At 50.1% G+C, this 13,018-nt stretch overlaps 2 protein-coding genes across 2 annotated transcripts; one reads left to right on the forward strand and one right to left on the reverse strand.

The window, feature by feature from the left end:
- Positions 1-25: 25 nt before the first annotated feature.
- Positions 26-3,454, reverse strand: BDP81DRAFT_397847 (potassium/sodium efflux P-type ATPase; the record flags this gene model as incomplete). Its single annotated transcript, XM_060588380.1, has 4 exons — positions 26-1,081; positions 1,136-2,819; positions 2,879-3,144; positions 3,200-3,454. The coding sequence occupies 4 exons, from the start codon at positions 3,452-3,454 to the stop codon at positions 26-28; spliced, it is 3,261 nt and encodes a 1,086-aa protein (XP_060441058.1).
- A 6,395-nt stretch (positions 3,455-9,849) lies between these two features.
- BDP81DRAFT_328370 (family 43 glycosyl hydrolase) lies at positions 9,850-10,806 on the forward strand (the record flags this gene model as incomplete). Its single annotated transcript, XM_060585210.1, has 1 exon — positions 9,850-10,806. The coding sequence occupies one exon, from the start codon at positions 9,850-9,852 to the stop codon at positions 10,804-10,806; it is 957 nt and encodes a 318-aa protein (XP_060441059.1).
- Positions 10,807-13,018: the final 2,212 nt, after the last annotated feature.

The raw sequence follows: 13,018 nt of genomic DNA on the forward strand, positions 1-13,018 counted from the left end.
TGACAGTCTGGTAATCATCTCTCGCTTACTTCTTCTCCAACGCCGCCGTTTCCTTCTCCAGGTCAACGTCATCGTCGCCAATTTCCGTGTGATGATCATCATCGCTGGAGCCGAGGTACTCCCCAAATACTCTCTGCTCAATGTCCATGTCTTTCCACGCGACACCGAGCTTCTTGCTGTTGCGGACCCTAAAGAAGACGCGCTTGCCCCATTTCCATGATTCGACACCAGCGAAGAAAAGTCCTGCAGCAATGAATACAATGCCCCATTCCCACGTGATGCCCTTGTGCTTGAACACCACTGTGTTGATGACGGGGATATACAGCAGGGGGAACAGGGTAACGAAGCCGAAAATTATGGCCCAGAAAAGGAATTTGTTCCGCCAAACGTCAATCATCCACTGAGTAAAGTACTTCTTGGACCCCGGTTGCATGCGGAAAAATGACCGACGCATATCAACCATCTCCCAGGCCAAGAACAAGGCAAACCATGTGAGGCAGGCAAAAGTTGTAGCACGGGCGCGGAAGACAGTGTCGCAAGAGTCATTGTACTTGTCGTTGCAGCTCTCTCCGAGATCACCAGATCCAAAACCATAGACAACCAGTGAGAAGCTTGAGAGGCAAAGGGCGGTGATCCAGAGGCCGTAGAAAATCATGTCGACGAGGAACTCCATGGTGAAAATTCCCGTCTTGAGAGATTGAGGTGGGCGACGCATGATGTCTGGGACGGCGCGCTCGAAGCCAAGTCCCATGTCGGGCATACCAGAGGTGGCCATGATGATCCAGACGATTTCGACCGGGGCAAGCGGGAAGACCGACAGTCCGCGTGCATCCTTGAAAGTGAGACCAACCAGCAATGTTCCAGCTTGGGCAATGTTCTCTGCAAGGACGTGCAAGACGAACTTTTGAATGTTGTCAAAGATACGGCGGCCCTCTTCAATAGCAGCGACGATGGAAGCAAAATTATCGTCAGTCAGGACGATATCGGATGCATCCTTGGCCACGTCTGAACCCGCCTGGCCCATAGCAATACCTACATCGGCACGGCGGAGGGACGGGGAGTCGTTGACGCCATCACCAGTCTATCCGAGTCAGAATACCACTAAACAAATGGGGCAAAGGGATTGCAAACTTACCATGGCACAGAACTTCTTGCGACGGTGAAGAGCCTCGATCATTCGGACTTTGGTGCTGGGGGCGCATCTCGCAATGACGAGCGGCAGGACGGGAAGCTTGTCAACCTCATCATCACTCAACGCATCGAACGAGGAAGCCGTCATCACCATGGCGTCTGAGACGTTCCTTGCCACGCGCTCCATACGAGTGGGCAAGATGCCAACCTCAATAGCAATAGCCTTTGCAGTCTCAGGATGGTCACCTGTGAGCATGTGAACCGAGATGCCAGCCTCGTGGCACTGTCGAACAGCCGGGGCGGATTCCGGGCGAGGAGGATCGTACAGGCCCACGAGACCGCGGAAGACCAGGTCACATTCGACTGAGGAACGCTCAACTTCATCGCCCTTGCTGGGTGTGCCCTGAAAAGGCTTGCTTGCAAGTGCGAGGACGCGTAACCCGAGTCCCGCCAAAGCCTCCATGTTGCGAAGAATCTCTTCGCGGAACTTGGGAGTGATGTCTACCAATTCGCCGTCATCTCTGGGGTCGTACTTTGTGCAGATCTGAATCACTCGCTCGACAGCACCCTTGGTGTAGGCGAAGTACTCCTTCGTGGCGTTCTTCTTCATGATGACGGACATGCGCTTGACATCAGAGTCGAATGGAAGCTCGGCGATTTCGCTCCACTCGGGCGTGTCGCTGCCACTGACAAACTTGAGGCGGTTCATGTCGAACCGGGAAGCAAAAACCTGAATGGCGATTTCAGTGGGATCTCCACGAGCATGCCATTGATCATCTTTCTTATTGATGGTGGCGAGATTGGCCAGGGACGCCACGTAGAGGAACGCGGAGAGGGCCGACTTACTGTTCTGCAACAGCTGGTCGGTCTTCATGATGGTGCCACAAGCGTCACCGCCCTTTTTGAAATTGAGGTGTCTAGGAGACCGCTCATCGTAGCGAACATCGCCAGTGGTAGGGTCCATTGGTGACGATGTGTTTTCGACGGTGTACGTGCCCATTCCAGGCAGCCAAGCACCTCGAGCCAACATCTTGCCCTGCGTCAGGGTTCCGGTCTTGTCGGAGCAAATGTCCGTGACTGCACCAAGAGCCTCGAGGGACTTGAGATTGCGCACAATGACGTTTCGCTTCACCATGCGCTTAGTTCCAGCCGCCATAGTGATAGTGAGCACGACAACGAGACTGGCCGGAATCATGGATAGACCGGTTGCCACGGCATAAATGATGACTTCCTGGCTAGCCTCGAACCTGTTGGCACCGAGAACAATGATGGCGCAGACGATGGCGATGCCGAACAGGAGCATGGCGAGCTTGGAGAGTTTCTGTTGCAAGGGAGTGCCAACATTGACGCCAAGGAAACGTCCAATAGCATCGGTCAAAGTCAGGGTGTAGGCCTCGAGGTACCGATGAGGTTTCGCCTTGCCGTTGGGCTTGCGCTTGACCTCGCGGACCTTGGAATCTTTCTTGCGAAGGGCAGACGCAATGGCTCCAATTTCGGTATACACGCCTGTCGCGAAGACAACACCCTTGGCGCGACCCTTGGTGACGTTGGACGAACTGTATGCGACATTGAGACGGTCTCCGGGTCCGGTGTTGTCGGGGAAAGTAGCGTCTTCGTTCTTTCGCACGGGGAGGGATTCGCCGGTCAACAGAGCCTCATCGGTCTCGAAGTTGACCGCCTCGATCAGCCTGTAGCATCATCAGCTGCTCTGCTTGGTCTTAACGTTGCTGTTGATGGCATAGGATACCTAACGTCTGCGGGGATCGTGTCACCCGTCTTGATTTCAACTAGGTCACCAGGGACGATTTCGCCTGAAGGAACCACCATGGACTCGCCGTCACGGACGATATTGGCGGTGGGAGAACTGAGGGAGCGGAGGGAATCCATTGTCTTCTCGGCAGAGTACTCCTGGAAGAAACCGACGATGACGTTGAGCAAGATGACAAAAGTAATGACACCGCCTTCGATGTACGAGCCAATGCCGAAACTAACAGCCATGGCAAGAATCAGGACCTGGGCGCGGGTCAGCAAAAGGCTGGAATTGAGCGGAGATGGGGGAGCAAGTCACCATGGTCATTGCATTGGCAATCTGGGCGATGATGATCTTGATGGGCTGAACACCCTCGGCTTCGCCAAGTTCATTGTGGCCGAATTCGTCGAGACGGGACTTTGCATCTTGGGCTGAAAGACCATTGAGTGCGTTGGCGCGGAGCTCCTCAGCCAGCTGCTGGTATGACAAGGCATGGGCTGGGTGAGAGAGCGGTTTGTTGGATTGACCGGAGACATGATTCTCATCGGGCTTTGCGACCTTTTGGTTCCCCATGACAAGCAAAGGAGAACAGAGTGTGGGAGCTCAAAATAGGTGATGAGGGGTTTAGGGTCGATGCAAGAGAGAAAGGAACTCTTGCAGGCGAGAGTGACAGAAAGACGAGGTGGTTGATATGGGGGGTTTTGAGATGGGCTGGGTTGGGTTGGGTTGGACAAACTGGCAATGACGTGTAAGCTAAGGTAGTCTTGTCAACACAATCGATCAGTGTGAAAGATGTTTGTGAGTGTCGGACACGGTGAGTTACAGCGTCAGGCAGATGTCTAGATGGTGTAGCGAGTTCAGCAAGGACTGGTCAAGGTGGCAACACAGAGGCAGGTTGTCAATTGAGGTGTCATTGGATGGCTCGCAACGTTCGTGATGGTGGGAAAGAAACACCAAGAGGGAAACGCGGGGATGGGCGGCATCGGTCTGCCTTTTGAGGGCAGGAGGGCAGGCAAAAAGGTCGCATCGCCAAGGATAATTGGGATCCATTGATTGCGGCAACGGCAAGAACGGTAGTTGTATCATGGCGGTTGAGGAACAACACGGAAAGAAGGGGGGGGGGGGGGGGGGGGCAAAGTACGCGGACAGAACATGGATGCGAGGCAAGCCTGGCAAGGTTAGGTAGGTAGGTAGGTAGGTACGCCCAGATGCCCAGATCATGACGGTGACAGGAACTGTTTCTGCGAAGATTTGCTAACTGGTATAGAAGTTTGCGAGTGCTCCATCCATCAAGCATTAGTACATGCTTGGCCCTCTTGGCCGACCTTGGCTGACCTTGGCGGAGGCGGGCCTTTGTGCTGTGCAGTGTGTGCAACATAATCTGGGGCTTTACGGGATTTATTTCTATGTTTTTTTTCTTTTTCTTTTTTTTGGCAGGGAATGTCCCACGCATTCAGACATGGGAAAGTGAAGGATCGGAACGATTACATCAGGTGCCAAGTCCGCTCGAATTTGTAAGGAAAGCACGGCGGGAACTTGGGGTCATTACCTATACGTCTGCGGGGTATCAATTGGACAGGTGCCGGTGACGGTGCGAAGGGAGGAAGGAGGAGAGAGAGAGACAAATGCGCCGGAAAGGAAAGGAGCGGAAGCGGGCGGGCGTGGGGAAGGGGCATTTGCGGCCCCGGGGGAAGGCACGGAAAGCAACGACTGTAGGGGACCTGCCTTTCACTCCTTCGCCCCCGTCATACACTACGAAGTACACTACGGAGTAGTCGGGGCGCAGCCGGCGATGACGCCGATGGCGCACCTTGGGAAACCTCCACCGTTACACCTGGTTGCAGGCAGGCAAGCACACCTCACGGTCCTCACCTGGGCAGCGTCGGTAATATACACTACTGTGGGATTACGTTGCCAAGAGCGCGACTGCTTGCCGGCGCACATTCTTCGCGCTGCCAAGCTCTGCCACCTGCCACCAACGGAACCCCAAAGCCCAACCTAACTACGCTACAAATATTCTTGCTCAGTTGCACCTTCTGGGAGCCTTCCGTTCCATGCAGCAGCGGTTCGGTTTGGAATCATGCGGCCTTCTCCCCGGTGTATCAGCGAGGTCGTGTCCGCGGCGGATATTCTACACTATCAAGTTATCAACGTCCCATCAGCCTACCCAGATTTCCTCCACAATTCCACACTCTGGGGCTCTTGGGAGTCTTGGCTACTGGGGGCATGTGCGCCAGCCACCGATTCTAACTGGACGTTGCCGCCCAGTCAAAGTTCCCTCTGCCAACCCATCCAGGCATCTTCTCCCCCCGTCGGCGCCGTCGCACAGCATCAGCATGGGACCCTCCTCGTCGCACAGTTTTGTTACTAAGAGGTCACCCCACATAACCGATCACCCCTACAACCGATCATCCAATTTGGCCACTTTTCGAGACTTCGTATTCTGGACTTCATGGTGGCGAATTGGTCTTTTAGTGGCACAGCGTTGCTAAAGCTGAAATTCTAAATATATGCTGGTAAAAGAAGCTTTTAATATACTCGATATTACTGTTAGTTCTATAATTTGCTGCGTAGAGCGTATTACGACCTCCTTCTTTACCCTTATAATAGCCTTAATTTATATAAATTGTTTATTTAGATTTTACTTAACTTTTACCTGTGGTACTGGCTTATATAATCTAACTTGAGCTTTTAGTGTCTTTATAACCCCTTGAGTATTAGTTAAGGCAAAATCCGAGTATTTAATCACTTATTAACCTTATTAAATATAAGTTACCGTATTACAATATTATAATCGTCTCTCTTTTTACGGCTATTTTAAAGCTACTAGTATCTCCTAAGGTCTCCCGACTTTTTAAATATAATAATATAGTATTCTTAAGGTATCTCGAGAATCTTTAAAAGTAGTAGCTCTTATAGGGGGGCCGTAGGACGTTTATAGCTACTAGAATAACTAATAATGTCACGGTAGCAGGCAGGTTGTTTGGCAGGTGGATGCTGGGCAGGCGGATCAGACAATCTATTGCTACGGGCAGGCTCTATCCTAAGCAGGTACAGGCTCTGTTGACAAGACGTAGCTCAAGGAGCTACGTTTCTGGACATGCGCGACAGAATACAGGATGCAGAGTTTTATCCAGCCTCAGGCTTACGTAACCCGGCCACCGGATTACTCAACACCAACCTCAAGGTTGGGGTCTAGGACAGCGGGTCTGTGACAAATAATAGGTTCTTAAGTGGCTTACTCTGGCACGATATCTTTAAGAGATAGATGGTAATATTCTTATACAAGAATATTAAATAGTGAATATTAATATAGAAGCAAGAAGATATGAATATAAGAGTAGTTAAGCGTATATAAAAGAGGTATAAAAATGTAAAGAGAGTAGTTATATAGTTAGATTACTATATGAGAAGTTGCTTGCTTAACAAAAGGTCTAAGTAGGTAAAAAGATGCCCTTATATAAGCATAAGATCCTCCGACTAGAATATGTCATTGCTTATTAATTATATTATAATTAATAAGCATATACGTAAGTGAATGCGTAATCGTAATACGTAATACCTTTTAAGTAAATTCCAGCGCATTCTATTACCTTCCAGTGCCTTCTTTCGCTCACGTAAGCTTACATAACCAATATTGCTTACGTAATCAATATCTATATTAATTTATAACTCTTATAGATTAATATGATATATAATATGCTTACGTAATATAAAAATAAAGCAAATAATAAGGGAGTAAAAGATTTACCTTTCTAACAAAAAGGCTTATAAAGACTTAATAATAACTAACTTAACACGCTTGAAGTCTATTGACCATGCTCTGAGCGTTTTTAACGAGGGATTCCTATATAAAAAGTCCTTAAGCTACTTCCTATCTAGTAGGCGGTTGTCGCCACCTCTATGGAGAATATGGTTACGAAGTCTCGTACTTAAGTATAGGTTAGGGCGAGTCCTAATTCCCTTTAAATAACTGCCTATTGTACTAGGGAGGTCTCCTAGTACTTGCTTAACCTCTAATAGTCTTTCTTTGATTTCCGCCGTATAATTATGCTATTAATATGGCCCGAGAGCGTTGCGTAAGGGATTCTCTAGTCGGTAGAGGCCTTTCGGATCGACTTGCCCTTACAGATATTATTAACCGCGTTTTTCAATTGATCTTTCGTATGATTAACTTTGATAAATCTACTGGCAATTTTAGTATAATATTTGCGATTTTTTTTGATTGATTTTGACGTACCTAGTGAAAGTGGTGGTGGTGTTGAAGGAGGAAAAAAAGGGGCCAAATTGGGTGATCGGTTGTGTGAGGTGACCTCTTACCTACGGAGTATCTTGCCCAGCTAAGGTACCTTGCATTACAGGCACCTTCTGAACTATCTTTACGGCACACCCGAGACAGTTCCAGATGGCCCTTATCGCAACGTTGGGGACAGCCAAGATTCTTCCAAGCACGACCCCGAGACTTTTACACTACTGTACACACCGCCCATCCCTCATCAGCAAGTTGGCCCGAGTCATTCCGGCTTGGCGACCCAATCAGTAATCACTCGATCCGACCTTGGTTGGAGACCTGCAGAGCAACATGTTATTTGAGCTCCCAGGCAACAAGGTCGCGTGACCATCTTCTGTGTCGCAGTATTGCCCGATTGATGCCCCCGCCACCCGGAGATGTGGGTCCGGCTTCCAAAGTCATTGGCACGGCCCCTCCGGTGCCCCGCTCCGGAGATATCGTTGAAACCTAGCTGCGCGCCATTACTCCGTAGACACTTGGTGAAATAACAGTCACTTGGTTATTCAAATTACTGGGCAGCCTCGACTTTGACCAATTCTCGAGATACTCTTACGCGACAACTTCCAAAGGGTGAGCCACAAGAAGCCACAAGACAAGGAAAGGTCCCAGGTTTCTAGGCGAATTATCAGTGTAGGCTGCTCCATTGACAAGTTGCCAAAAACTCTCGGCGTCGATGGGGTGACCACCTTCCTCGGAATACTGGAAGACTACAAAGAAATTCAAGAGCTACGTTCTTCAGTCGGATTCTGCGTATCATCTTTGTCTGCCCAAAAACGCTCGAAATTTAACACATACTCTTGCCCAGAAAAATAGAATGGATAAACTCTGGCGGCACGCCGTGATCTCATGAAGTCTTCACCTTTGGGAACACGGTTGGTGCGGATGTACATATACAATTTTCGGACCCAATCTCACTTCATACTGCCACTCTCCTTTGACTTCAAGTTGTTTCAAAAGCCACTGAGAACGGTCGACTTGGGAATAACAGAAAAAGCATCGTCAATAGACACGACCCTTCTCGCCTGGCTTAGGTTAAGATGCGTATCAGCTTTCGGCTGCGGTCTCCGGGAAGAAACCTAGGACTTGAATCAGATTCGCCGGCCATTTGGGAGTCTTCTTGAAGGGGAGAAGGTGCGCGAGAACGTGCATCGATGTACTGCTGTAAGGCTTCTAGGTGAATGGATTCGGAAATAGAATCAGCAATGCCGCGATCATTTGTTAATTTTGCATTCCTCTTGACACGCTATTCCAGTGTCTTACTCTGGTATTATGTAGATGGTCACTATGAGTTGATATTATCATACCGCTTTTTCGCGCCTCAAGCGAGGCCATGTGCTACTCAAGCGAGCTCAATTCACATCAAGGTGGGAAACTTGCTTTGATGAAGCGCGGCATCGTTGTCGTGACTGGGATAGTCATGTGAGAAACCGAATTTCTTCCTTCTTGCTCGTCGAATTGTGGTATTCATTCCAAGATGCTGTCATGTCATCCGTCCTCCCATCTCGTCCCTGCCGTCTCTGCGTAACCCAAGTATCCCAAGTATCCCAAGTGCTGCCTCTCTGCTCCCCGCCGTTTCACATGGTACATCCATTCGGAATCATGTGGCAGACTGCATGATATCGTTCAGATTACTCAACTACCCGAGTCTGATTTACGAATCGGAGAAATCGGTGACTAGATGGGACTCAGGGAGAGATGCGTATTTTGGGAAGGGCAGGGTAATGTTCCGGACTTTGCTCGTCGCTGTCAATCAATTGGTCTCGTAAAACAGACTTCATAATTACTTTCTGGGTCTCCTCAAGGCTATACCAATTGAGCGTGTCACGTCTTGCTCAATTGCATGCGAGAGCAACGAGCATTGCTGCGGAACCAGCATGTGATATGTCCTCGCAGTTTTGTGATGATATTGACTCCTCTTGCACGCAATCAGAACTATCTTACCTTGAGCAAGCTAAGGTAGCATGATCAGCCATGGGCTGCAAAGTGCGGGCCTGAATTTTGCGTTCGAATGAGCTGCTATGCAGGGAGGGTTTCGAGTAAACAAGAATGTAATGGCGACAGACAATTCTGATTGCAGGTCTGTCAGCACATCAATTTACAAACATCGGCGTTCAGGAACACCGCTTGCTTCGTTCCATCAGCCACAGCCCCACGCGTTGGTTTTCTTCTTCTTCGGGGTAAGACCCTCAAAGACACCAAGAACAATCACGGGACTAAAGTCTCCGCGGGGGTTGGAGATTAATCCGTGGTGCGCTTGGAGACTTTGTGATGGGGCTCCTTGGCAACGTAGGAACACACGGAAAATAAGAAGTTGACTAAATTCACGTATCTCACCAACTACCGGCAGACACCCATGCCCCGGTCTATAAGAGGAACAATGGGAAATTTTCCAACTAGTTTGCACCTATCAAAACTCCGTCTGCCGGCCCCGGGATTCAAGGTAGCATGCCTAGGTAGGGCAGATAGACAACACTAATAGCCAGGATGGCTTCATTCGCGCTCTATGAATCCGATAATAAAGAAGGCCCAGCTGCGACTGTTCTCCGTCTCTGTTGAAATTTGAAAACTGTGGAATCGGCCTCTTTTACATCTGATATCCATCTTGGCATCTGGTCTTTCAACTCACGAGCGATCATACCAGCCGCCAACAGAAACGACAACGGCTTCGCAACCCAAGATGGCGCCCACATGGAAAGGCCTGCTCGGTGGCCTCCTCGCCGTCCTCTCAGTCATCCCGAATGTCGCTGCAGAGTACCCGAATCCGGGTCCAGTCTCCGGCAGCGTCAACGTCCACGACCCGTCCGTCCTCAAGACGTCAAGCGGCACATACCTCATGGCCCACACGGGAACCAACATCGCCCTCAAGACGTCCACCGACCGCACCGTATGGCGCGACGCCGGCGGCGCCTTCCCCAACGGCGCCTCGTGGACAACAGCCTACACGGGCGGAGACACCAACCTCTGGGCCCCCGACATCTCCTACCGCAACGGGCAGTACTACATGTACTACTCAGCATCCACCTTTGGCTCCCAAAAGTCCGCCATCTTCCTCGCCACGAGCTCCACCGGCGCCTCCGGCTCGTGGACGAACCAGGGCCTCGTCATTGAATCCTCGAGCTCCGTCGACTACAACGCCATCGACCCCAATCTCGTCGTCGACGCCAGCGGCGACTGGTGGCTGTCCTTTGGCTCCTTCTGGACGGGCATCAAGATGATCTCCATCAACTCCAGCACCGGCAAGCGCTCCGGCACGAACCTAGTTTCCCTCGCCCGCCGCACCGTCAACGATGGCGCCATCGAGGCGCCCTTTATCACGCGCCGCGGGAGTTACTACTACCTGTGGGTGTCGTTCGACTTCTGCTGCAAGGGCGCCTCGAGCACGTACCGCACCATGGTCGGTCGGTCTATCAGCGTGACGGGCCCGTTCACCGATCGTAACGGAGTGAGCATGTTGAACGGCGGTGGTACTGAGGTGATGGCTACTCATGGCTCGATATATGGACCCGGTCACCCGTCTGTGTTTACGGATGCGGATGCTGATGTGTTTGTGTACCATTACTACAACAGCGCCAATGCTGCACTTTTGGGCATCAACCTTATTCGGTGGGAGTCGGACTGGCCAGTCATCTACTGATGGAGACTACCTTTTGACAGTGCAGATTCCTCTCGTTGGGGATCTTTTGTCGTCAAATCAATATTATCGTTCCTTGAGTCCCCCAGTGTCCGCGTGTTTTCTCAAAGTGTTGCCCGAACCATTGATATTTTCACCATCAAGTAGCTGCCAAAATCCTGAACTTTAGTTCTTGGTCGGGCTCGCCTTAAAAAAGTCTCTACGGGATTAGGCTTTGAACAATGACTTTAATGGTAGATATTACAGCAGAGCGTGAGTTCAAATAAGCTAGTAGAAGGTAGTACTCGACTCGAGCAACGGCAGCGGTAACAAACCGCATGTCAGTGCCGGGGAGATTACAATGACATGCTGGCCACCAAATGTATGCTTGTGGAAGTCTACCTAATATCGGAAACAGTTGTCCAATGTTTGAACTATATTATGCGTACCTGAAGTTCGTCCTTGGAAACTGAGATGCAAATCTGTTGGATCTCTGAGCAGTCGGCAGAAAAGGTGGATCTGGAAGGCGGTATGGGCACTTACAAACGACCCCTTACATACCACTTCTGAGAGGCCGTGGGCTCTGCCCACAACCTCCTCCTTCCACCTCCAGACGCAGCAATAATAGACCATTATTGACCCTTCGTTCCAACCGTACGGTTGCCCTGCTGACGTGTATACCAACAAAACCTGTCTTGTGCAGGAAACGCATGACCACGAAAATAACGAACCCCAGAGAAATTATTTACACCTTTGGTGCTTCTACCCTAAACTATCAGCTACCTTAGGCATGATTACAATACAATAGCGATGTGGTTTGAGCAGACACTCATTTCCGAATTTGGCCTGATACTTTAACGTAAACAACCAGTAGCAAACAATCGAGTTTAGTTTAAAAAAAACCCCCCATTATGACACTTAAGGTCATATATTAGAGCATCGAATCCTTAGCTACCCACAAAGAGAAATATGTTTATAGCCTTATAAATACTAATAAACAAAACCGACGAGAACGTTTTCACAAATCAAAGATAGCGGCATTGTGAAGCTTGGGAACCAATCGGGACTGCGATTTGCCGCCGTTAAGGCTGACAAGCATGTGACGTTGTGGTCCCCTTGGACTGTGTGATAAACCCCATGTCTTCGAATTGACACTGCACTTATTTCGAGATGACAATCCATCAAGCCGAGGAAGTCTACAAGAGTAGTCCTATGTTGAAGGCCAATGATTCAGCCGTCACAATACCCATGCGGTTTTCTCACTTCTCTGGAGTTGATGTCACCCAAGCAGGCTTTTACCAATAATACCGTTTGAGCTATCTGGATGCAGAGCGTAAGCATCAACAACAGGGATTGGGATTATGTGAGACAGTGAGATTGGGAGCTGAGGAGTGAAGAGGCACAGAGGGCGAGAGGATGCCTGGTACGACTCTACGTGCGAGGTGCATCAGAGCGGCCAAACCTCATCAGACGTCGACAAACAGTTTTCAAAAGGTTTTCCAGTCTCAAAGTACGAACACGAAATGAGAAGAGTACGGATATGTTTTCGTACAGATTGACCATTCATACGGATACACAACTCTCAGTCTGACCTCTTGAGGAGAGGTGGGGGAGCGTTTAGTGAAAAACGTGCAGCTGCAGTAACACATCCTGGGCTCGCTTGCACGAGTATCCGCCCTCGCTTCGCCGGCCAAGAGTCGCTTAGCCAGAATGTCGAAGAGGGAACGCTCAAGCCCCCAAGGGGCTGCATGGGTGTCGTGCTGCACGCGCGATCCTCGAGACCCTCGGCTTTGAGGTTGCATGCCACTCATGCGGATGCCATGCACTTGACCCAACGTCCACTGAACCGCTTGTCCAAGAAAAAGTCCATGTCATCCTCTGCTTTTTCCTTCGTGGCGTCTGTCATTCTCACCCATCTCATGGCGTTTCTTTTTCGCTTGGCTTTTGTCTCATTCGACTTCCCTCCCACCCGAGGCCGTTTCTCTCTACGCCTCGCGGCTCTAGTCCCTCTAACACCAGCCCCATCGATCCTTGGGAGAAAAGACGTTGGAAACATCTCTGCACGGTTCACCGCTCTCGATTTGGTCACATCTGCAAGAGTGAGACTCACTCCAGCAAGGCCGCTGTTGCAACCCGCGCACCGAGCAACCAAAAGATCTACCATCAGCCTGTCGCAGTGACACACTAATCTTGTAGTCGGAAGCGGTTTTTCGCTTTCGCTGCCAGCCTCAACCGG

Source organism: Colletotrichum phormii, assembly GCF_030913505.1.
Source record: "Colletotrichum phormii strain CBS 102054 chromosome Unknown BDP81scaffold_21, whole genome shotgun sequence".
Classification (NCBI taxonomy): Eukaryota; Fungi; Ascomycota; class Sordariomycetes; order Glomerellales; family Glomerellaceae; genus Colletotrichum; species Colletotrichum phormii.